The sequence below is a fragment of the Saccoglossus kowalevskii genome, chromosome 15 (assembly GCF_978046115.1).
Source record: "Saccoglossus kowalevskii chromosome 15, keSacKowa6.1, whole genome shotgun sequence".
NCBI classification, from domain to species: domain Eukaryota; kingdom Metazoa; phylum Hemichordata; class Enteropneusta; family Harrimaniidae; genus Saccoglossus; species Saccoglossus kowalevskii.
The window spans coordinates 17,778,680-17,803,925 of NC_140655.1; the positions used below are offsets into that span (position 1 = coordinate 17,778,680).

The 25,246-nt window shown below is 34.6% G+C and overlaps 3 protein-coding genes across 5 annotated transcripts in view; 2 read left to right on the forward strand and 1 right to left on the reverse strand.

Annotated features, from left to right (window-relative positions):
- Nucleotides 1-25,246, forward strand: part of LOC100368971 (small ribosomal subunit protein mS22-like) — a 333,717-nt gene that overhangs the window by 293,483 nt on the left and 14,988 nt on the right. The gene's annotated exons all lie outside the window — the stretch shown is intronic.
- LOC102806724 (mitochondrial coenzyme A diphosphatase NUDT8-like) lies at nucleotides 3,193-11,339 on the forward strand. 2 transcript variants are annotated; one of them, XM_085508320.1, is made up of 6 exons: nucleotides 3,193-3,306; nucleotides 6,158-6,247; nucleotides 6,685-7,081; nucleotides 8,975-9,107; nucleotides 10,093-10,173; nucleotides 11,093-11,339. In XM_085508320.1, the coding sequence occupies exons 3-6, from the start codon at nucleotides 6,756-6,758 to the stop codon at nucleotides 11,303-11,305; spliced, it is 753 nt and encodes a 250-aa protein (XP_085364446.1). In that variant the 5' UTR covers nucleotides 3,193-3,306; nucleotides 6,158-6,247; nucleotides 6,685-6,755; the 3' UTR covers nucleotides 11,306-11,339. The 2 variants fall into 2 exon arrangements, with proteins under 2 accessions (XP_085364446.1, XP_006812007.2); XM_006811944.3 differs by lacking the exon at nucleotides 6,158-6,247.
- Nucleotides 16,992-23,430, reverse strand: LOC100368360 (cilia- and flagella-associated protein 107-like). Of its 2 annotated transcripts, none has more exons than XM_006811946.3 (4): nucleotides 23,233-23,430; nucleotides 22,316-22,426; nucleotides 20,410-20,593; nucleotides 16,992-19,372 (listed from the first exon to the last, which is right to left on the reverse strand). In XM_006811946.3, exons 1-4 carry the CDS (start codon nucleotides 23,335-23,337, stop codon nucleotides 19,059-19,061), a joined length of 714 nt encoding a protein of 237 aa, XP_006812009.1. In that variant the 5' UTR covers nucleotides 23,338-23,430; the 3' UTR covers nucleotides 16,992-19,058. The 2 variants fall into 2 exon arrangements, with proteins under 2 accessions (XP_006812009.1, XP_002731140.1); XM_002731094.4 differs by having other exon boundaries at nucleotides 20,410-20,596.

Sequence of the window (25,246 nt, forward strand, 5' to 3'; positions counted from 1 at the left end):
CCAAGACAATGCCAACCTAATGCAAAGACAATATAAAAATACCGAGACAATGCCAACCTAATGCAAAGACAATATAAACAAAATGTCAACACAATGCCAAACTAATACAAAGGCAATATACAAATGTTAACACAATGTCAATCTTATACAAAGACAATATAAAAATGCCAACCTAATACAAAGACAATATAAAAATGTCAACACAATACCAACCTTATACAAAGACAATATAAAAATGCCGAGACAATGCCGACCTAAAGCAAAGACAATATAAAAATGTCAACACAATGCCAACCGAATACAAAGGCAATATAAAAAATGATAATATGCAGAAAAAAAACGCAAATAAATTAATTAAATTACATTTTGACACCCCATAATCGTCGCATATGACTGGATGAGGGCAGTGTTTGTTTTGGTGTGATAAACGTCAGGCAATACGGCAACCAAGGAACTCCTTAGGGCGATGACAAAACGCAAAATATTTTTTTTTCTTTTTTCGCTGTATTTTAGTTCCTGTGTGTGTAATATTTTTTCCTCGAGAAATAGACATGCTCACTTTTTTATTGATTCCTGCAGGATTTTTCCCTGTGCACTTTTTTCATTCTGCCATCGCTCCATTGCTTCTAATGACCCACTCCTTGGGAATGTTTTTACCACAATGAGACAGATGATTATACAATTTTACATTCCCTCTCTCCTGTATGTGATAGGGGATTAAATAGGTAAGAGTTCCCTGGGACCACTCACCCATAACTCAAATCCTAACCTTACCCCTCCAGTGCCCTCCTCCATTTGAATTTTATGTTTTATACCCCAATCCCTTACACTATAGTTATATGAATGGGCAATTACATTTAGGGATGTGGTGTTAAGTTTAAGTTTGAGGTTAGGGATAAATGTCATTTTAGTGATTTTAACCTCAAAGTTTTGGCGATATAATTTGTTAAAGAACACAAGTCCAAACTCATCACATTATTAAATCGATCTTCTATAGAATATGGTATGTATGTGTGTCACTGTATCTGGTGAAATCATTGTATGAAAAATTGTTGTAAGCTTCAATTTATAATGATGTGCATTATAGGAAACAAATCATAAGCTCAACAGTATGTACAAAAAACATGTAATGATTGAATTGCCATGTTATGTAAATTAATAGTTTTGTTCACTTTAGGAAAATTATGTATTTTTACACTATTTGGCAATATGCACGTATTGTGGGAAGATGTATCCAAGCTGAACAAAACAGTGGATGTGCATGAGTTTCTGTTTCTAGAATTGCCAAGTGAGAATTTTTCAATGGGCAAACCTGCATTTGAAGTGCACACATGCCATCAGCCATTTGATGCATTGTATTAATTGATGCTGAAAATGAAAACAAATGCTTTCAAAACTTATGTAAATGCATGTAGAGGGCCGTCCATTAGAATAAATGTGATTATAATTTTTTATTGTGACAGTATGACCAACAGCAATAAAAATTACTTTTTAATTAGAAAAAAGAACAACTCTTTGCAGTTGGCCTGTGTTCTGATGCCCAGATATTTTTTTATTATTATTGGCTCCTGTATGCAAAATACAATTTGGCTTATGTGGTTACCCCTTCTGTCTGTATGTGTAGAAAATACATGTAGCTTCAAGACCGTTTTAATTTGAATAAAAGTTTTTTGCACAGTTGCTCTGAGATATTTGATACAATTTTGGAAAGATGTGGTTGGTATATATATATATCATTTGATCTTGGTGGTGGTGGTATTTGCTTGTTTGCTTCAGATGCTGATCAGCTTGAGAGAAACAGTATTGCAAGTTACAATGAACAACAATTGCACGAACTTTGTTTAAATTACTTTAAACCAAGACTGTTGATACCATTGCAGATGCAACCAAATATATATATTGAAAGTGTTGGATTTTGTGCTTCACACTTATTGCTGAACTCACCATTTTTGGCTCACCTTAATTTTACCACAGTCCCTCAACACCTGTGAATTCACCGTGACCCTAGTTGAGACGTAATCTCATTTTAAGTAACTATAACCAGTTACAGAGGTTTTTCTAATGCCAAAATAAGTCATACCTGTCTTTTTAATAATCCAATATATAATAAATGCAATGTGTGCTTCTATTGGAGATGCGTTAAGCCTGCTTAATTTCAACCGCATTTGGGGTTATAGGAGCTTTGCAGACTTTAAAGTGGGAGGGTCGTCATCTGCGCACGCGTGAGAATTGAGTCCTATTGAGTCATACTGTTGGAAATCCAACCTCATCAACCGGTATGTGGCGAGATAAATTAGGCCATATTTCATTTAGTAGCCATAACTGCCTGGATTTCCAGGATTTTTTTTCCCATACTTGTCTGGATTTCCAGATTCTGTTCCTCCATATACAATTGGAATTCCGGGGTATTTTCCCCATCATACAGTGCTGGAAATCCGATCTCATCAACAGGGGGGTGCAGGTAAAAACTGGAATGGCCCAATACATGTCAGGGGCGGATACAGGATTTTTTTTATGGGGGGGGGCAAACCTTAAAATCGCCAGACTAAGTTAATGATTTTTTTATATTATACAAAAACAAATTGAATACATTTTTCAACGGGGTCCGGACCCCAAGACCCCCCCCCCCCCAGATCCACCACTGCATGTACAGGTAATACCATCGAGAGTGTAGGGACAAATTCTTGTGCAAATATTCTTTTCCGTCTTTACCTAGTTTGAACACTTTTTGTACACATATGTTTTTGTTTTTGTTTTTCTTTCTGAAAACCTGTTTTGGGGCACGATTACCAAGTTGCATAACATCCTTTTTTTGTTTGTGTTTGCAACACGACTTTCGCCATTTATATACTTACAAAATATATTATTTCAATTAAAAAAAACTAGAGGCTGAATGCAAGTCTAGGTGAGAGTGACAGACTGGGAGTTATTGACCATGGCTTTTGTCGAGACTGACACGGTCTGTAAATTGCGCCCTCAAATTAGAAAAAGCTATTAGGAAAAGTCATTTAATCAAGGATATGGAATTTGACAGGTTGGGGTCCCGGGTTGAGATGTCGGGACTCGTAGGTTAATTCGGCATTTAACTGCGTCTTCATCTTAGCAAGGTACGTTATTTGACATCCTGGGGTGCCAGAAAGTTGATTGCTATCGAGGAATCTAGCAGTCGACAAAAGTGTTTACTTCCGGGTCAATTGAAAGACGTAGGTCGTTGATCCACACGAAGACGAAGGGTCCAATACCGGTAGTAGTGAATGCAAGTAACGTATTGGCCGTACGCACCATTTTCCTGACGCAGTAATTTCAGTAAGTTTTGAATGGTCACCCATGGATCACATGAACACTATAGAACGGCGTGGAGGAGCCATTACAACATGAGTCTGTTGACGATCTATCCGTGCAATAGTGTAGCTGATCGGACTGAAATTTGGTATTATATATTTTTGGGGTTTCAAAACGTGAATGATTAAATTTCTATATCTTGCATTACATTACCAAATTGTTCCAATTCTATAATTTCCATTATTTTGAGCAAGGATAAGTCCCTGTATCGGGACATGGTCTTTCATCCGTGCATTGACAACACGAATAGATCGTCAAGCCAGTGAGGTTGATGCCTCTATGATTATAAGTAGTTGAATATTAAGAGGTTATTACGATGATACTGATAAATATGCGCGAAGACAATACAACAGGAGTATCGACTGACGCACAGTGAAGGTCGATGCAACTGCGAACTGTTCGAGTGCATACTTTGCAGTATCCTCGTAATGACCTTATTATTATACATCTTTTTCCTCCCAGGAATACATCGTTTAGAACAGATTTAGCAAACTTCTTTGTGTGTGGTGCGGTCAAACCCTGGTGCCAGCCATGTTTTTTTATTATTACGCTTACGCTTATGCGCGTAAGCTTTCCATATTTGAAATTCATGTTTCCTGATATGCCAGTGCAATATTGCAAAATTACGGCATGCTGTAACTTATGGCGTTATGGTGACAGATGTATAATAATAAATGGTATTTGTTTGTAGCCCCCACCCCTAACCACAATTCTAATTCTATGGGTAGGGTTAGAATTAGCCTGACCTGACATGTAGGTATAAGTGACACCCTCGCTGGCCGAACAGAATCAGATCCCACTTACGCCTGATATGTGAAAAGGGTGTGCCAGTCTTTTTAGTAGACAGTGAACTTGGAGAGAAAATAACTGTTATATTGCCCATTGCATAGCACACAATTCCAATCGATGTGCAAATCTCTGGACGCACATTGCAGGTGAATTTGATTGTTTGTACTATACTACCAGCAATTGTGATAAGTTGATCTGATTAGTGTTCAAGCTATTTTTAAATGAATACTAATTTACAGACCTGAATTGCTACAAAAATCATGTATTGTTTCCGACATTTTATTTTACAAAAGTGAATTGGGCAAATTAACATAGACAATTTAGCTATTGAAGGAATACATTACAAGTTATATTTTTAAAAACAAATATATGATTTTGGGGAGGAAATGAGTTTCGTTATTTATTTATTTATTACCCATTAATGCTTCAATAAATGACACAAGACACAAGGTTTTGGCAAAAGTGGAAGGGGGAGCGAATTGCAGACGCAGGCGTCGCAGCGAACAGCTCCATGATGCGACTCGCCTGTGAATTGCATCATGACGCCGAGCGCGTGGTACCTGGTTGCAACCTTCCACCAGCAGAGACTGTACAGGCGGGCGTCATGGCTGGCGTCCCCCTGGCGGGAGCCTGCAGATAGACTCACAACCCCAGGGGGATGGACAGCGTGGGTACCCGTGTAAAGTCTGCTTGGTCTGTGGTGGAAACCCCCTTTCCTGTTTATTGCTAAGGTTGTTCATGAGCAGATAAACATGAGTTACACTTGAGTGAGATCGGTAATGGTATAGAAATTGGTATATAGAGACCTTTGCATGAATGGGTGGGTGGGAGGTCTGCTGAGACGATGTGTATCGTACGGTGCGGCAAAATGAACTGATGCTTGAAGAGGATGCGAGCACGGATAAGCGAATGAACAGTCTGGTGTTAATTAATGTAAATCCGACTGAAGGACGAAATGTGAGCAAATATTGCATGAAGTACAATGTGGCATGGGAGGTGTCAAAATATGAAAGGGGGATGTCAGCTTGGTCAATGCATGTCATAATTGAGCATTAACACAGATTATAAATTATATTCATAATCATACTATTTACTCTAAAATAATTATAAGTTATAGAAATGTTTCAGTTTAATTGAACTGGATTAGCTGTTCAGATAATGTTAGTACACTATATACCTAAACAGATGCATCTCATCATTAAAATCTTAGACTACCAATACTAGTAATAGTAATAATTACTAGTCTGAGTTTAAATTCATGCCCGGGCCCCGTTTACCATATTTGGTAAACGTGTCTATTTCCTGGAACTTTCTGTTTACAAACAACGTGCGTAATTTGAGATTATCATCTGCGCTTCGATAATGGCTGACGATATTATTCAGTGAATAGGAAATATACCGAAACACCAGTTGGACTTATTATTACGTACTCTGACGAAAGCCAGCATTCCACCACAATCAATCATAGAGATAAATGGTCACAAAAACGTGTTTACAGTACTACAATACTGTCTCCACAGAAGATCGTCGGCTCATTTACGATATTCTTAATTGAGCTACACTCGAATCTAGAACTGTAAACCAAACTGCTTCTTGTCAAGCAATTGTTTCTCGTTCCCCGACTACAGTTTTAACAACTGTGAAATCAACGTGTCTCTACCTGTGGCTACAACATCAGCTCCAAGAAAACGTCCGTTGTCGGACGGTCAGTAAATGACCAACTTAGCTGGACTGTAGTGTTCATTCTTAAAGAAAGTTTATAGTGAGTTCGTATTGATTACTGTTAAAATATTGTTATAAATTTACGTTCATTTGCTGTTTCATTAAAACGTAATTTGTGGATATATTTGGCGACATTCGTTTGTGTATTGTGTGAGAGTTGCTGACGCGTTTGCATCGTTTAGAATCCCCTGTATAAATCCGCGCCAGTAAAACGGCCTGTATCGAAACCCGGATTAAATCGAATAGGTTTTCTTTTGGGTCAGACGAGCAAAAAATAACATAACTAAAGACTTTTTTTTCATAGAAGGTATATGATAAAAGGGCGCTTTCGCTGAACGACCACGAGCTGCAAAAGTCGTATCCAGTCCATAAAGAATAATATTAAATTCTGATGGTATGTAAATAATATTGAAATAAAATGTGCATATTCTGATCATTTCTGTTTTGTCCTTGTAACAGTGTAGTGGAAATCAATGATGATGTAACTCATTTCCCAATTTTAATTCCACCAAAAAAAAAATGTCATGTTCCCCCTATTCTGGCACATAGTTAATGAAAATTGTTTTTTCGCCAGTTTTTTGAGTGGGGTGCTCGACTAAGCGCCACCCTCATAAAAAAATACATACATGTAATTTTATAAGCTGAGTACCCTGGAAGTGTAGCCAGCCCGACGATTTCAAACGGTTTCAAGTATGTTATGCATAGCAACTGGTATCCCAATAATCTGGAATAAAACAGCTTCTTCAGGTGGCAATTTAAACCTACAGTGTTTTCAAATGTGCCAGTTACAATCAAAATGTCATAATTTGTATTCATGTTCCATTTCAACAGGTATTAATGCAGATAAGTACCTGTTTCTCAAAGTGAGAATGAGAACAAAGAAACGATAATTGATTGAAAAAATGATGTCTCAGAGAGTCTTGAAACATGGATGGAGATTATGGAACCCCAAAATTATATCAAAGTATTCCACTTGGTGTCCATGGAAACATATTGCTCACAAGAATTACAGTTCTGATTCTGTGAGATATTTGAGTTCAGTGTTTTCAGATGAGAATGTAAAGAGTACGATCAAAAGGATGTCGAATGTCAGGCCACTACGGAAGATGACGAAAGATGCTGAATTGACGGGTGCTGTGTTAGTACCACTGTGTGTAGTCGATGGGGAACCATCTGTGTTATACACATTGCGATCAAATCATCTGGTATTACACAGAGGAGAAGTCAGGTTGGTTCTGGTTTCATAATTCTGCTCGTATAATGTAATAATACTAACAATGTTCAGTAAAATTGGGTGGCAGTACAAAGTTAAATAAATTGAATAAAAAAAAGAAAATCTAAAAAAAAAACAATTAATTCATCCTCAAAGAGAAATTATGGACGATTTAATGTACTGTACTGCATGCATTATTTTGTTATGCAGAGTCATGTAATGTACTCTGATCTAAAACTTTCATACATGCTTGCTTCCTATTATTGGATCTATGTTGTACATCTCCTTAAATACCATCCCTCAATTCTTGGGGGGGGAGCTACGTCACATAACGTTCTATGTTGCTAAGACGCGTACCACTCTACCATGTATTTTTATGGGCTCTGTGCGAGCTGCTGTGGAAGGCCGGTGAATACAGCTAAAGTCATGGAAACATCATGAACTCAACTTTGAAGTACATATAATCCTGAGCAACCAAATTTATATATGTTGCATATGTAGGGGTAATCTTGTTGCACTGTTCAAAGGAGTCTCAACAACTATCTTAAAGTGCAGTTTTTTTGGAGTTATCAGCCTTTGTTTTCACCATGATAGTTGCCAGGTGGTGAAAATGCCCAGATGTTTGCTCAAGGATACTCAAAGGACTAAATTACTATCAAAATTTCTCATTCGATAAGAACTAAAAGTGATTGGAATTTGGCCAAATGTACTTCAACATAGAGCATTATAGCCAGTACAAATTCTTTTCTACAAACTTTGTAGCTACATTGTGAACATTTCTCTAGGATCTATGTGACAGTGCAGTTTGGCCATCTTCCTGTCGTAGTGGCATTATGGTAATATAATGAGCTATCCTTGCATTAGGTAACTAGGTCCTGTCGAACAGAAGCACCTGTGGCTCTTCTTCTTTTCTATAAACCATAAACTGAAAATTTGTATCTTGTATATTTGTTTAGGGTCCTATAATATTAGCGACTTTTACAAAATGTTGTTTTCATAAATGTTGTACAATCATAATATTGCAAAAACTGCGCTTAAATTTAGTTTTTCTTCTTTTAGAGGAGTCATTTGGACTGTTATATAATTAGTGCTTTGTTATGTAAAATATGCAAAGAGTGGTATTACTGTAGAGTAACCACATGTTTGTCTTGCTTTTCAACAGCTGTGTATAAACATTGACTGTGGGGGACTTTCATCTTCAAAAAGCAAAATATTAAAGCAAGGGTGTCGTCACCTGCACATGTGGCAAATAGCCATAGCGTGTCGTTGTTTACAAACAAGGGTCTACCCATGAGTCTTTGCGTTTTTAGCGTGTTGTCGTCACTTAGGACTCATTTCACGCGTATGTGCAGGTGGTGACCCACTATGCTTTAAATAGCAATTTTCGTGATAGTATTTGTTCTGAAACCTACTAAATTCAAGGGAGTGTGTGAAATTACAATAGCATTAGAACTAAAACCCCCCCCCCCTTAATATACTAAAAAATGTGAAAATTAAATGCTTTTACAGTAGTGCCTCAATTTGATTGCTGTCCAGGATTCTGTTCCGTATCATAGATTTGTGTACTTTGCACCAATTTGTGTTTTTATGGAATTTGTGAAAGAAGGATATTAAGAGTTTCTTAGAGGGCCTTCTGATTATGTGATGTAATAATAATAATAGCTTGCTAATTTTATCATCATTATTATTTAATAGCATTTACCAACTCATTAGCATTTCATTTCATTTTTATTAACATTCAAGTCCTCTCATTTTCATACAACTTGCATCTCATTTTCAGACAGTGCACTTCATACCACTGCTGGGTATTCTTTTGTATTTGTTACTGTTGATAAATAATTTTAATACTGGCAATTTTTCTTTAGCAGTCTACGTATACATAGCTTATTTTTTGGTTTGTGTGTGTAGCTTTCCAGGTGGAATGTCTGATCCAAATGATAATGACATTACCCATACTGCATTGCGAGAAATGGAGGAGGAGCTTGGGATTAATGCTGCAGCAGTCAGGGTATGGGGTTCACTGATACCTTTACCAGATAAAGTAAGTTATTTTACCCTTTTTTTTTTATCTTTACTGTTCAAGCATATTTAGAGACTATAGTCTTTATATTATAGATAGATAGTGTAATATAAAGGTGTTTGGCATGTATAAACAGATGATTTTACATGCAATGATTATGTACACATGCACTCTTGTTCCAGAGGTCATGGAACACTTCATTCCTGATATGGACACTGTGATATTTTTTTTTTATTTTTTTGTGTCAGACAACAGTTCTGCATATTGAATGTTCCTCCTGACTGTTTTTTTTTTTAATGTGCAGTTTGCAAGTTTGAGTGCTGATATCATCCTAGCATAGTGGCATTATGGCAAATTAATGTGCTATCTTGGCGACAGTCAGGCCTCATCAAACACAAGCACCTGCAGACCTAAATCAAGGTTCTTCCAAAATCTCATTCATTAGTGAATGAATCTTGGCCAGTTAATTTAGTCTTTCTATTGTCTGTGGTACACATAGCATATAACTTAAAATAGCGATGCGTTTTTGTTGACATCATGGCTGCTTATGAAGTTAGTAAATTTGGATTCTAACAAAATGACTGTTCGCATTTCAATTGCAGTTTGGATCAAGATGTGTGATTAACCGTAATCCTTAATTTCATGACCTGTAGACAACACCCTGGCCACCTTAATTTGTCACTTCCAAATGGTTTAAAGCACAATGTCAGTAATTAGTATATATGCTGTACTTTCAGTGTCCACATTTCGTAGATGGCCATTACAAATTGGCATTGATGAAATTTTTTATCAAAAATAAAAATCAGTGAGAAAAGATTGATTAATACATTGATTGATAGTTATTGTTGCTTTAAAAGAATTTGTAAAACTTGTACAAATTTCGGGGCTGTCTACCATGCTGTACTTCATTATATTCAATGCACATTTCATTAAATTAGTCAATTTATAACATGTCTGTTTGATAACATTTTCAGTCAAGTATATTTTACGAAAACCTTTTTTTCAGACATTAAAAAGGAAAGTTACACCCATTGTTGGGTTTCTTGGTGATATAAACATTGAGTCGTTGAAGCCAAATGTCAATGAGGTAGGTACAGTTTATTAATAGAGCCCAAGATTGTTTTCCTGCCCAATATTTTGTGCAAACATAACATTTTCAGATTTTGTAATAAATTTCATCATCATTTTGAACCATACAGACATTTTCAGATATTGTCGTTAGTTTCTGATCAAAGGGTTTGTCAATTTTAACGAACATTTCCTGTCGGAAGAAGAAATAAATAAATATATATTTGCATATTAATTGTCATTACCAGGGTATGCATTTCAAGTATATTTCATTTCATGTATATTTACCATTACCAATTCCCATTACAACGCTGCAAGGGCATTTGCAACACTGGTTATTATGTACTGTCCATGGGGCTTTGATATTATCAAAGTATATTAAGTTTGATATTATTCTGAATGTTGATTTCCACAGTTATAATGGATTGCCACTCAATAAGGCTCAAGTAGTTGCTCAAAATGTAGTCATGCCAACCAACTCTCTCATTTCACTTCTTTTTTTAAAGAATAGGTGAATCACACTCTGTATATGGGCTTTTATATAAATCACATTGTAAGATCAAAATAAATAAATAAATAAATAAATAAATAAATAAATAAATAAATAAATAAATAAATAAATAAATAAATAAATAAATAAATAAATAAATAAAAATAAGTAAGTAAGTAAGTAAGTAAAATAAATAAATAAATAAATAAATAAATAAAAATAAGTAAGTAAGTAAGTAAGAAAATAAATAAATAAATAAATAAATAAAAATAAGTAAGTAAGTAAGTAAGTAAAATAAATAAATAAATAAATAAATAAACTATATATCTACATCATTGTAGTTTACGAAAGATTATAAGTTACCCTAATTACAGCATAAGACTTGTCACTTCTTGACTGCACATGTCACTAATATGATGTTGATTTATTTCTTTTTTTTTTTTGCCAGGTAGAACAGGTATTCAGCTTAACTTTATCACATCTATGCAACCCACATAACCAACGATACACAAGATTTGCGCCTTATGGAAAACGGACAAAAACTTATCAGATGCCAGTATTTCTTGGAGGGCCAATACACAGGATTTGGGGACTCACGTCAATTATCACAGACCAGCTTTTGAGAGCGCTCTTACCTGATGTTTATAAATCTCCAAAGTAAAATAAGTCCTTAGGATGATTGTTTTGACTCAAAATTGTAATTAGATGTTTGAATTACTGATGTTGTAGTGATCACGAGTCACTATGACAAAAATGAAGTTTTGTTGCCTTGGTGACTGCTGGGGAGAGAGGTCCTCAAAAAAATAAAGATTGTACCAGGTACTTGGGGATCTTTTAAATTCCCAAATCTGAACTATTGTGACACATGATTTCATTCATTTTGTCATTTCTAAATTACTAATTCAGTTACTATAGTAACAGTAATAAGATGCTTTTGAAGATCATTGCATAAAAATTTATGAATAAAAAAAACATCCTTGTGCTTCAGTGATGCTTCATATTTTCTTACAGATTATTCTGATTTCAATCGGATAAAAAAATGCTATTTTAATTCTTATTGCTAACATATATAATATGGCTTTTGACAATGCATCATCATTTTCATCTTATGCAATGTGTGTAGTTAAAACACATACAGGAATGTGATGACACAGGGGCTTGAACTTTATGAGTGTGTGGCCCGGTCCTGGACCATATCTCAGACATACATGAACTGATTTCATTCAACTTTGGTACACTTATTTTATTAATTCTCTGATTTGTGTATATTTAGAGAAAAAAATGTGGACTATATCGTAACTGTGAAACGCATTGAACAAAGTTCACAAAATTTTCTACAGGTGTATCATATCACTAAAACATACAGATTTACATCTATTTTGTGTTGTGCATGTCAAGTTTTGTTTCTGGGTGAAAAATTTACATTTTTGATCAAAAGGCTAAAAATGTGAGCTGCATTGTGACTCTGAATTGCTTTGACCTGATTTCACAAAATTTTGAGGTGTACACTGAATTGTACAGATGCATGTCAAATTTATTTTCTAATCTGTGCATGTTAACTATAGTTTTTGAGTACTAAATGTAAAATGATGGTGTAAATGATGCTTTTTGTGTGTACTTGACCTTTCAATTACAAATGTCATTCAAACTGTACATATAGGTAATACACAATACATCATGTTAATAAGCAACATTTCACAATCAACTTGTATTAAGAGTAAATGTATGTAATTTTTGGTCAAAAAAAGTAAAATAGATGTTTTTGCATAATGTTGCATGGCCTTGCATTGTCCAATTTTATTCAAATTTCATATAGGAAATGCACAATAGATTACCTATGTTGACAAATATAATTTAACAATCAAAGCGTATTATGGATGGTTATATGAGACAAAGAACCAGTATGTAATTTTGGGTGAAAAGAACAAGGTGAAAATAATGTAACTGTTCATTGAAACATACAGGACATTACACAGCACCAATATTATTTGGTTGACTTAATACCTCTTACTGTCAAACAGTAGCCAATATCATTTTATTAGTTCACCATTCACCGATGCAGTGTCACCAGTATCATTTAGTTGACTTAATACCTCTCACTGTCAAACAGTAGCCAATATCATTTGATTAGTTCACCATTCACCGATGCAGTGTCACCAGTATCGTTTTGGTTGACTTAATACCTCTCACTGTCAAACAGTAGCCAATATCATTTGATTAGTTCACCATTCACCGATGCAGTGTCACCAGTATTATTTGGTTGACTTAATACCTCTCACTGTCAAACAGTAGCCAATATCATTTGATTAGTTCACCATTCACCGATGCAGTGTCACCAGTATCATTTGGTTGACTTAATACCTCTCACTGTCAAACAGTAGCCAATATCATTTGATTAGTTCACCATTCACCCATCGATGCAGTGTCACCAGTATTATTTGATTGACTTACCTTTTATAATTACATTAATGTATACATATAACGTTATACCAATATCAATTGATTGACTTAGGTTTTACAAATACAATGTCACACATAATTATTTGGTTGACTGGCCTTTGTTTGCGTGCAGAAAAATAAGTACATTACGACCACCTGCCAGACTAGCAGCTTTTGTATTTGGGAAAATTGCGTCATCTCAGAAGGGGTGTAAAGCTGTAGTCCAGTTTACTATTCCTATTCTCAGTGCATGTAAAATATGAGTCACTCATTTCTGAGTCGATAATTGGGCCCGATCTGTGGACAGGAAATGCCTGTACGAGGGGATAGTATGCATCTTCAAATAGATAAATACTGGCTAAATAAATAATAAAAAAGAAAGTCAACCAAATGATATATGTAACAATGTAATAGTAAAAGGTGTCAACTTTTCATAATCTGAGCATTCTCACTCGACAGAACTGATGAGAATTCATAATCATACCATTCTCACCCTGAACAAACAATTCAGATATTGATCATTCTCATCATGACCTGATTCTTCTGGTGCAATTTAGGTGTATGCTTTGCTGATTGGTTCTCTTCAACAGTCTTATGAATGATAATACATAGTCTCCAACTATTTTAAATAACTAGTTCACAAAGAATTCTCACAACCTGTCAGTGGCAGTTATACTCACTGTATGTCGGTGAGAGTGATGGAGGTGTGGGTGCTTGTTGTAACCAGGAAATTGCAGATCTACTGATTTTAAAATGTTGCATCAGTGTTTCATTCAGTTGTATGTGTTTTTGACTGTATGATTATTCTTCATCTGTATGTGTCCAGCCATGTGTGTATGGTGTGTTCAACTGTCCATCCATCTGTGTCTGATGTGTTCAACTGTCCATCCATCTGTGTCTGATGTGTTCAACTGTCCATCCATCTGTGTCTGTTGTGTTCAACTGTCCATCCATCTGTGTTTGATGTGTTCAACTGTCCATCCATCTGTGTCTGATGTGTTCAACTGTCCATCCATCTGTGTCTGATGTGTTCAACTGTCCATCCATCTGTGTCTGATGTGTTCAACTGTCCATCCATCTGTGTCTGTTGTGTTCAACTGTCCATCCATCTGTGTCTGATGTGTTCAACTGTCCATCCATCTGTGTCTGATGTGTTCAACTGTCCATCCATCTGTGTCTGATGTGTTCAACTTTTTATCCATCTCTGTCTGTATTCAACTGTCCATACATCTGTGTCTGATGTGTTCAACTGTCCATCCATCTGTGTCTGATGTGTTCAACTGTCCATCCATCTGTGTCTGATGTGTTCAACTGTCCATCCATCTGTGTCTGATGTGTTCAACTGTCCATCCATCCATCTGTGTCTGATGTGTTCAACTGTCTATCTATCTGTGTCTGATGTGTTCAACTGTCCATCCATCTGTATCTGATGTGTTCAACTCTTTATCCATCTCTGTCTGTATTCAACTGTCCATACATCCATCTATATCTGATGTGTTCCACTGTCCATTCATAGTATAGTATATTTTATTTGACTCAAATTAATGAATTGGAAATACATCAACTATGGTCAATAATCATACACAAAAAACAATAACAAGAAATACAGATATATAAAAATAAATGTTAAAACAGATAACACTAACAACTATTAGGTATTACATTGTAAAATTATGTTGATAAACTATTGGCAATGAAACTGTCTTTTATTCCCATAATATATTTTGCACAAACATATCTTTTTTTGGTAATTTTAAAATATACAATGATAATATTTTGAATGATAGTATTCCAAAAGTAGCCTTTACAATTTCATCCAGTTTGCAGTCAAAAACAGCATGCATTTCATCACCAACAGACTGATCAGAACACAGTGTGCAAAATCTTTGCTCTGAGGGTATTTTTTGGTATCTTAATTTTTCAATTGGTAATTTATGTGCTGAAATTCTAAATTTGGTTACACTTACTCAGTGATTTAAATTATTAATTTTATTCAGATATGGTTAAAATTCATAATCTGATTTGTATTTATTGTTAATACGTAGTTTATTATGTTCCTTTTTGGATAGAGTTGGCAACCAAATTTGTTCATAGTAAATTCTTTTAAGATTGTTTCTAAAAATGTTAGCATTATGATTCGTGTCATTTAATCGAGTTATTTCAAGTAGTTTGCTAACAAAGTTTGCCCATGAATTACTATTGATTGTACACTCTGACTGATAAGCACAGTACACTATATTACTGCATTCTTTATTTTTTACTCTTATCCAAAACTTGTACATTTGGGTACAAATTTCAGTCATTGGGGGATAACTACCAAGCTCTGCTCTAACAGCAATATTACTTGCCCTTTTGTGAACACTAAGTAGTTGTTTGCAGAATTTGATGTGGATTGATTCAATTTTTGAGCTATCACTAAATAATTTCTGAATAAATAATTCAGGGGTGATATTAGGTTTAAAATTAAAAGCAGCCCGAATTTCCGAACCTTATAGAAGAATAGGCATAACAGAACTACGAAATAGTTTAATTGCATTAATTGGTGAGGCAATAATGTTGTTTAACAGCAGAGTTTGTTTTAGGACCCCTAGTGCTCGCTGTGCTTTCTTTACAAGGTTATTAACAATGACTGTAAAATTGCCACTATTCTGAAAGGTGATCCCTAAGTATGTATATGAAGATACGACTTCTATTTGTTCATCGCCTAGAAAAAAGATATCATTAATTTTTCTCCCCCTTTTGTTGAAAATAATAACTTTGGTTTTCTTGATGTTGACAGTCAGTTTTCATATGTGTTTGATGTGTTCAGCTGTCAATACATCTATTTCTGGTGTGTTCAACTGTCCATCGTGTGTGTTTGATGTGTTAAACTGCCCATTCATATGTGTTTGATGTGTTCAACCATCCATTCATATGTGTTTGATGTGTTCAACCATCCATTCATATGTGTTTGATGTGTTCAGCTGTCCATTCATATGTTTGATGTGTTCAACTGTCCATTCATATGTGTTTGATGTGTTCAACTGTCCATGCATGTGTGTTTGATGTGTTCAAATGTCCATTCATGTGTTTGATGTGTTAAACTGCCCATTCATATGTGTTTGATGTGTTCAACCATCCATTCATATGTGTTTGATGTGTTCAACCATCCATTCATGTGTTTGATGTGTTCAGCTGTCCATTCATATGTTTGATGTGTTCAACTGTCCATTCATATGTATGTGTTCAGGTGTCCATTTATGTGTCTGATGTGTTCAAATGTCCATTCATATGTGTTTGATGTGTTCAACTGTCCATGCATGTGTGTTTGATGTGTTCAAATGTCCATTCATGTGTTTGATGTGTTCAACTGTCCATGCATGTGTGTTTGATGTGTTCACATGTCCATTCATATGTGTTTGATGTGTTCAGCTGTCCATTCATGTGTTTGATGTGTTCAACTGTCCATTCATATGTGTCTGATGTGTTCAAATGTCCATTCATATGTATGTGTTCAGCTGTCCATTTATGTGTCTGATGTGTTCAAATGTCCATTCATATGTGTTTGATGTGTTCAACTGTCCATTCATGTGTTTGATATGTTCAACTGTCCATGCATGTGTGTTTGATGTGTTCAAATGTCCATTCATATGTGTTTGATGTGTTCAAATGTCCATTCATATGTTTGATGTGTAAATCTTCAGTGTTGATTCACAGTCACTAAAAACCGTGATTGATTGGAGTTATTTTGTGAGCCTAGATGAATTCGACTTTAATATCTCTTTAAGGTAGTATAGTAGTATGCGAATTAATACATATGGACCAACTCTGCATTCATTTGGAAGGCTGAAACTGCCAATGCTCAGAACAAATCAGTCCCTCAGCATACAATCAGACATACAATATCAGTAAATAAAAACAAAAAACAATTTATGGTTAAGTTGCAATAGTTTATGTTTTATATAGAAAACTGGCACAAATAAATAAGTTTTCTCGTAATTTGGCACACTCTAATGATTGCATTCACCACAACACAAGACATATTTATTAATACAAGCTATAAAAATAATCACCTTCAACTTTAAAGATACTGGACATAATTTAGGCAATACTCATCACAATACAGTAGTTACTCTAATAGAGCACATCATAATTATATAAATATATATATAAATATCATTAAAATTGGACATGGACATCATCTGTCATTTATGTAGATAAAATACAGTATTTATAGTTTATACTTGTTCCTACAGTAAGTTTAGAATGTTAATATTCTGACAGCACCTAATCTTATTTGCATAGGAGTGAAGTTTCTTGAACAGATTCTATGCCCAGATAACCTGGATATAAAATCTAATTGTACCAGGAAACCAATATATGCATAAAGCTCCATTAATTATGTTGTGATAGTATCTCTCTAATAATTAAAAAGGTATTTTCTGATACAATAATGGCTATATACATAAAATCAGTAAAATATTTAAAACATTTTCGACACCTTAAAGCGAGGGAGTCAGATGGCCATAGCGTGTCATTGTTAACAAACAAGTGTCTACCTATGAGGTTTCGCGTTTTTAGCGTGTGTTGTTATTATCGATTGGGACTCAATTTCCGTGCGTGCACAGGTGACAACCCTCTCGCTTTAAGTGAATTTTACGTAATAGGACTATGAACATAATGAGATTTCACATACAATGTATGGGCATTATTGTTTTGTTTGTTTTTTTAATCATGTAATTGTAGCATTTCATTTTTAATCAGAATAATCAATAGCAATTGCTTATTGAAAATCAGTTACGGTTTTTTTATTAATTTGTTTAAAACTGAACAAATAACGCCTATATGGTACAAACTTGATGATGTTGTGTAACATAGCATATATTTATCATAATGGTATGCAAAATATGAAAACAAAAATTGATGTTTTAACTCTATAAGTGATGTTTGCATACATATAAAATGAACAATTTACCCTATGTGTATCATTATTCATTATTATACCAATTTAAAAAAAAAACCATCAAAAAATTGACACACAATGCAGAAACTAGACTGTTGTGCAAATGCTATAAATTTTTAGGCAATATGCAGGGAAACACAGGATTTTTTTTGAAACATGGTTAGCATATTTTTTTTCATGATTTAGATACAGCAACTTACAAAACTTATTAGGTATATATCAGTTATATTATAAATTTAGATTTAGAAATCCTCCTCCCTTTTATTTCAAGATAATAGGCAGAACCCCAATCAACACCATTTTGTTGATCATGATCACATCACATCACAGTATTTGGCCAATAAGCCGATTAAAACAAATTTGAGCATGATCACATGACAGTATGTGACCAATAAGGAGATTCCCAATTAAAACAAATTTGAGCATGATCACATGACAGTATTTGGCCAATAAGCCGATTCCCAATTAAAACAAATTTGAGCATGATCACATGACAGTATTTGGCCAATAAGCAGATTCCCAATTAAAACAAATTTGAGCATGATCACATGACAGCATTTGGCTAAGTAGCAGAAACCCAATCAACAATAACTTGTTGATCACATGCCAGTATTCAGCCATTTAAAAGAACCCAATCAAAACCAAACAGTATTCAGCAAATAACCTTGGAATGCTTTCAGTATAATGCATAGACTCAGTAAAAAAAGAAAGATAACACAATATATATAAGGCCACAACAAATGCATACAGCGTAAATTAAATGAATCTATATTAATAACCAAGTCACATAATTTACATATTACATGATAATATTTTGTAATATAAATCAGCTATTTTACAATATGTATCAATATCTACATACTACGGTACATATTTTTTTAAATATCTATAATCTGCAATCACACATTATCAAATTATCTGTGGTATCAAAATGCTCTGGACGGCAACAATTATTATCCTATTGTTAGTATACGACAGTGCCGTAACTATTGCAACTTGACATAGGCAAAGAAATGAATCTGTAAATGTTATTTTAAGATATATGTACGGTCTTTGGATGGATGTTCTGCAGATACAGGGATTCTGGGTTGTGTACGGTCGACGGAATTCCACGTAAATGCAAGTCCTTATTAATTTTGTTTAAAGGATGTAATGAGGCAGAAATCGTCCTTGGCGCAGCATAGTGCTTCTGCACATATGATCCACCTTTGTGGGGGGTGTAGCATGATCCATATGTAGTGTTGTACATATCACCGTCGCCTTCACCTTCACTGCTTTGTACAGCTCCATCTTGTTGTTGCCACTTTGACGATTTCCTAGCATGGAGACCAAAGTTGGTAGGAGCACCTGTAAAATGAAATTTGAATTTTATAAACTGAAGTATAATGATAATGACAAAGAACAAGAAATTAAGCAACAAAAGTTGTTCAGTATTTAAAACAACACGAGTCATCTCATCACTGTGTTTTATGTGGCTATATACGGTACATGTATGGCCGACCAAATCAAATACTAAGGCACCAAAGATAATTGCTGAATGACTGAGTTATTTGATACAGTCGTAGCCGAAATGCTTTTGAATTTCATGTTAACAAACAAAGTATAATACAAACGCTGTATAAGTCGCATGGGACCCACAATAAACACAGTGCTACGAGTTAAAGTTATATACTCAGTTCCCAACTATATTATGAAGTTATGAATTTAATAAGAAACTGTCTTTGTCGTTGTTTGATCAATGTTGATCCACCTCAACTCGTTTCACATAACTGTAACAATTTTAGATACACATAATTTTTCCAAAAGATTTATCAGGACTTTTAGCTAATTCTCGGGATGGAGCTACGCCGCAGAACGTTCTATGTTGCTAAGACGCACACCACTAGTATAAACAAGCAGCCTCTCGGCTGAGATAGCTTCACTGTTATTCATCAAAATTAGAGAATTAGTGATATCATCACAAAATGAACAAATCTGAGAGAGGTGTACCTGTAGTATCGATATGTATATTAAAGCAATCAGACTTGTGATTTTTAACAAGAAGTCGAAAATATCACTTTTTACCAAAAAAGACAAAAATATTCATCAAAATTAGAGAATTGAAGATATCATCATGAAATGTACAAATCTAAGAGAGGTCTACCCAAGGTACATATACACCAAGTATCAAAGCATTCAGGCTTGTAGTTTTCAAGAAGAAGTCGAAAAAGTAAAACATTGGACAACGGACAATCACTCATATGACAAGCTCCACTCGACAAAGTCGACAGCAGAGCACAACAAATTAAAGGGAAATATATAAAAAGAGGCAAAATATTGCTCCAAAATGTTACTGAAGAAAAAACATTGCATTCAAAGTGGTAAAAACAAACTATATAACTCACCCTGTATTGGATAATCTGTTTTTTCTGGTACCCATGCCAACTGATTTCCATCCCAATGCCTCAACGCTGGCAGCTTGTTGTTTTCATCTCTCTCACGTTTATTGTAATGCTCGTCGTACCATGAAATCATGTTATTTGAATAACGGTTGCCATGGTGTGAGAATATATGGTCTTTTCCCATTCCCTGCTATAAGTAAAAAGAAATCATTAGGATTAAGGATGCAGACAAGTGTGAAACACACGATCAGTAATAATGGAAAAAAACAAATAAATAATTGAAGTGTGTAAAAAACATGAGATGATTCAGTTATGGACGTAATGTAATTTCATCTTGGGCTGCTAGGCTTGTTAGCCTGATATGTAGGCATGAGTAGCGCCCTCGCCGACTGTACGCCATCAGACCTCACTGACGCCTGACAGAATAGTGTATGTCTTGTCGGCAAGATCAATACTGCGAATTCACATCATCAAATACATCAAAATTTCATAACAATACAGTTTATATTAAGCAATTTAAAACTGTTTTTTTTTAATTTATAATAAATCGTAGTTTTAAATTTACGTTATTACTCATCATGTAAGGAAATCTGAACCAAATTACAATTTGCATTCTACTATAATCCACACAAGGTGACCTGTGGTATTAAAAATGTTATTAAAATACTGAGATAAATATTTAATACAGAGAAAATCCACCCAAAGTAATCATGTACATGTACGTGAAAGTCCTAATATAAACCGGTTTATAATACAAAGTATCAATTTAAAAATTGGGGTCAAATACTCAAGTTCGAGGTGCGGTTTATATTTCCTAAATATTGCAATAACTAAATGGGCATGGTCATTTTTTCCCACAATACATGCACAAAACAAACAATACACATACAATCTCTTGAATAGGCGTCACTCTAATTTTGGCGTTAGGGTAGAGTGAAAGGCCTTAATTTGGTTCTAAAATAGGAGTCACGAAATGTTGTAAAATTACAGTCAATCAAAAAAACTGTTCACATAATAAAAAAAATACTGTAGAATACTTTATTTTCGCTTGGAATTTATTTTCGCTGAAGGCATGATTCCGTGAAAATAAAATCCAGCGAATATACTTTTTTTCCTATATTTTACATTAAACTCATCAAAAATCAGTGAAAATAAATTCCAAGCAAAACGCCCAAAAAGCCTTTTCAGTGAAAATTAATTCCAGTGAAAATAAAGTATTCCACAGTGCTATATATACCTATTATTAGAAGTACATTTCCAATAAAAGCACACATAATCCAAGAATGGCATTCAGTGTATGGTGAATCATTTCAAATAGGACTTATTTTGACAATAGACACACCTATGTCATTTATAGGAGTGCATGTGCTACTAATAGGACAAAAGCAAGAGACTGTGAATATTTGTTGGGGTTGATTTTCACTTATTTTGTAGATAGCTATAGTAAACAAACTAAATCAAAATCAAATTTATGTGAAATTAATCACTGAACATAATTATTTTCTACACATAATCACAAATTTAAAACAGTGAGGATAACCATCCGACATCAAATCATGGAAGGTACTAACCGTTAGTACCTAACCGTTAGTACCTTCCATGTCGCAATTAAACACGTTGTTTTTTAATAAACACTACCAGTACTTTTCATGAATAAAACTATGACAAAATTTTAAACTGTAAATATTTTTATTTTCGTTTGGAACTTACCTGTATTTTTGCTATTTTTGGGATGTTTCAGTAAAAATTAAATCCATCGAATATACCTCTTTTCCTATATTTTACATTTGACTTATCAAAAATCAGTGAAAATAAATTCTATACAAAACACCCAAAAAGTCTTTTCAGTGTAAATTAATTACAGCTAAATGTATTTTACAGTAATAAACCACTATGCATGTTTACTGACCTCATTTTTCATCATTGCAGCCCGCCTAACCATCACATCAGGCTTAAAGTTCTCATATTTCTTAAAGTCCTCCCTGTGAGTTGATGAATTCCTGTGATCACTTTTAAGAAACTGAAAAGGAATGTGAAACAATGAGTTATATTTTAATGTTATATATTCACATGGTTTATATGAACAGCTGTCAAAATGTTTACCAGTGCACTAAAACAAACGCGATATATACACCGCATCAGCATTTTCTGACACTCTAAATTCGATAAGTGAATCAGTGCTCTATAAAATATGCTTCATCAAGCATCTACCGGCAATGTTTTGAAACTGTTGATGTATGTGTAAATAAATAAACATTTGATAACAGGGGGAACTATTTGCACCATTGAGTTCCAAATGCAACCCAATCGAGGTAAGGAGTTTACTGTTAATATTGCTATGCTTGTAACATTTACAATAAACACCGAACCCTAGCAGGCCATTAAACAAATAGTTTTTTACAAATTCGCAAATAGTTTTCAGATCTTTCGTTCAAATTTAAGCACGTAGCACTGTGTGTCTATATAAATACACCGTTTTGCAGGTGTCTTTTAATTTAATGTATTTACGACTTTTGCCCAATGGTGATTTCACAAGTTAGAAATAGTAGTATACTATTCCCAACAACTACCTTGAGGCCGTACATAACTTTTGAGAAAAGCACCTGTACAAGTCAAGTGCCTATCCATTTTGAGATTTGTGATAATCGCCGACTGCTGATTGTAGGTGGATGTGTCATGTTTCTATCCCCTGGATACGCGTGTTTTGGTTCTGAAAATTTAACGCCCTATGTAATGGCAATAAACCAATAATAGCACAGACGTCAAAGTTAATCTGTTTATGCGAGTCTGGCCGAGCACGGGCGTCAAATAATTGAAATATCTTACCGAATATCGCTCTTCCGACCAGTTGCCAATCAACACTCCCTGCTTATATCTCTGTTCTATCCTCCAACCGGGCATATACCATTTGTGGGGGCTTCCCTGTGCCATTTCGGTGATGATAACGCCGATAAAACAGTGGACACACGTCTATAACTGCGACAACAAAGTGTGTTCTTTTCGCGTTGTTATTTAGAAGCTGGGTGAGTTACCGTCAGTAACTGTCTTCAATCAATCCGCAAACATCATTGTGCTACAACGACCGTAAATCCGTATTTGGTCAACACATTGTTATCATTTGTTGTTAATCACAGTTTCGTTTCATTTTTTTACCATATCATTTTACTGAATATATTTGTAAACACCCGACTTATCGAGCACTATGTTTTTCAGCGCAATAACACTGCGGTTTCCTGCTGCACCTGTTGCTAAGACGCCATTATCCGTTGTCAAGAAGTGTTCCAGAATGTTGAGCGCCTCCACACGATGACTACGTGATCGAGGTCAGGCCGCAAGCCTGGGCCGCAGGTGATTTTCGCCTAGGATATAACCGGTCATCATTCCACACAGAATGTGACAATTGTCAATGACACAATGGAAAATTTACCAATATGTCACCACCCTAAGGGTCTTAGCAACGATGTGAAATGTCCATAATGTAAAAATTAAAAAAAAACATGAGGGGAGAAAAGCAAGAATTTCCAAATTTGTTCTGCAATCTTCACTCCAAAGTTTTTTTTTGTTTTTTTTGTATATACAAATGTATCACAACTGTGTATCACCTTAGCATCATATTATCATAATTGTACGATGTCACATTTTTTCGGAATGTCAAGCGATTTTATATATACGTTCTTTAAAATCTTCATCAAATCAAATCTTTTTCTGAATATCAGCTGTTTCACCGAATCCTGGAATGAACTCAACGACTAGTATTAGTACGGACAATACCCGGGGACAATACTTTTAGTATACGATGTACTCGGGTATACATTTCGGTATTTTGTTCCAATCTTTTATTATTGAATTCCGCAAAATGGAAAAAATACAATTGTTCCCGTCTCGTGAAACTTTTTTTTTTAAATGTTATCGATTTTTTTTATAACAAAAATATCGAAGCTGGCAGGTTACGGCAATACCCAATGATGAACTATAGCTGAATTATTGTGCACAGTTGTAAGATTCAAGCAAAGAAAGGAAGAAAAACGGATCAATTCGAACTTGAACCAGAATATTCAGAGACAGAATATTCTATCAAAAAATCCCAATCATGAACTTTACGTGACGATCTTACTCGGTTTTCCGTCCGGGATTCCTAGAAAAAACATGGTATTGTTTTTTTCTTCAAGATCGTAATTGGCCATAATGGAGTGTAATCACTTTAATCAATTTGAATTTGAGAGGAGAATATAAACACTCATCTAACGATAAGTCTGTTCAATTGTCATCTGTGCTGTTTCAGCTTAGCGTTTTCGACCGGAATAATGACACGACAGAAAAGTTAAGTCAGAACTCAGAAAACGGAAACTTAAGATAGATTGAAACATAACACCACAAAATCGTGTTTTAACCTAGAATTTATGCGATATATAGCGAGTGTTGGGTATAATAGAAATGGCGTGAAATCAAACCGTTAAATATTTCACATCATAGCCCCAAGAAAAATCTCAGAGTACAACTTTAACGGTTTGAGACTACCCATGACGCATAACATTGGATCATACAAAAATCATTACAATTAGCTAACACTTGTTTATTCGTTCGAGAACTTGAATTTAAGGTTTTCTCTTTCTATCGATTTCAATTATGAATTTGATCACCAAGTCTAAATTTTGATACTACTTCATGAAAATTCTGATTAATTTTAAATAATTTACTAATAAAAAAAAATCAATGGCAAAAATCAATATATGATTAAACAAACGGTAATTTAGGTTTTCGCCCATTTAAACTTCAAGGTCTTCGCATGTATCATTGAAACGGATTATTCAGAGTCCCAAGATTTTTATACTATGATTTT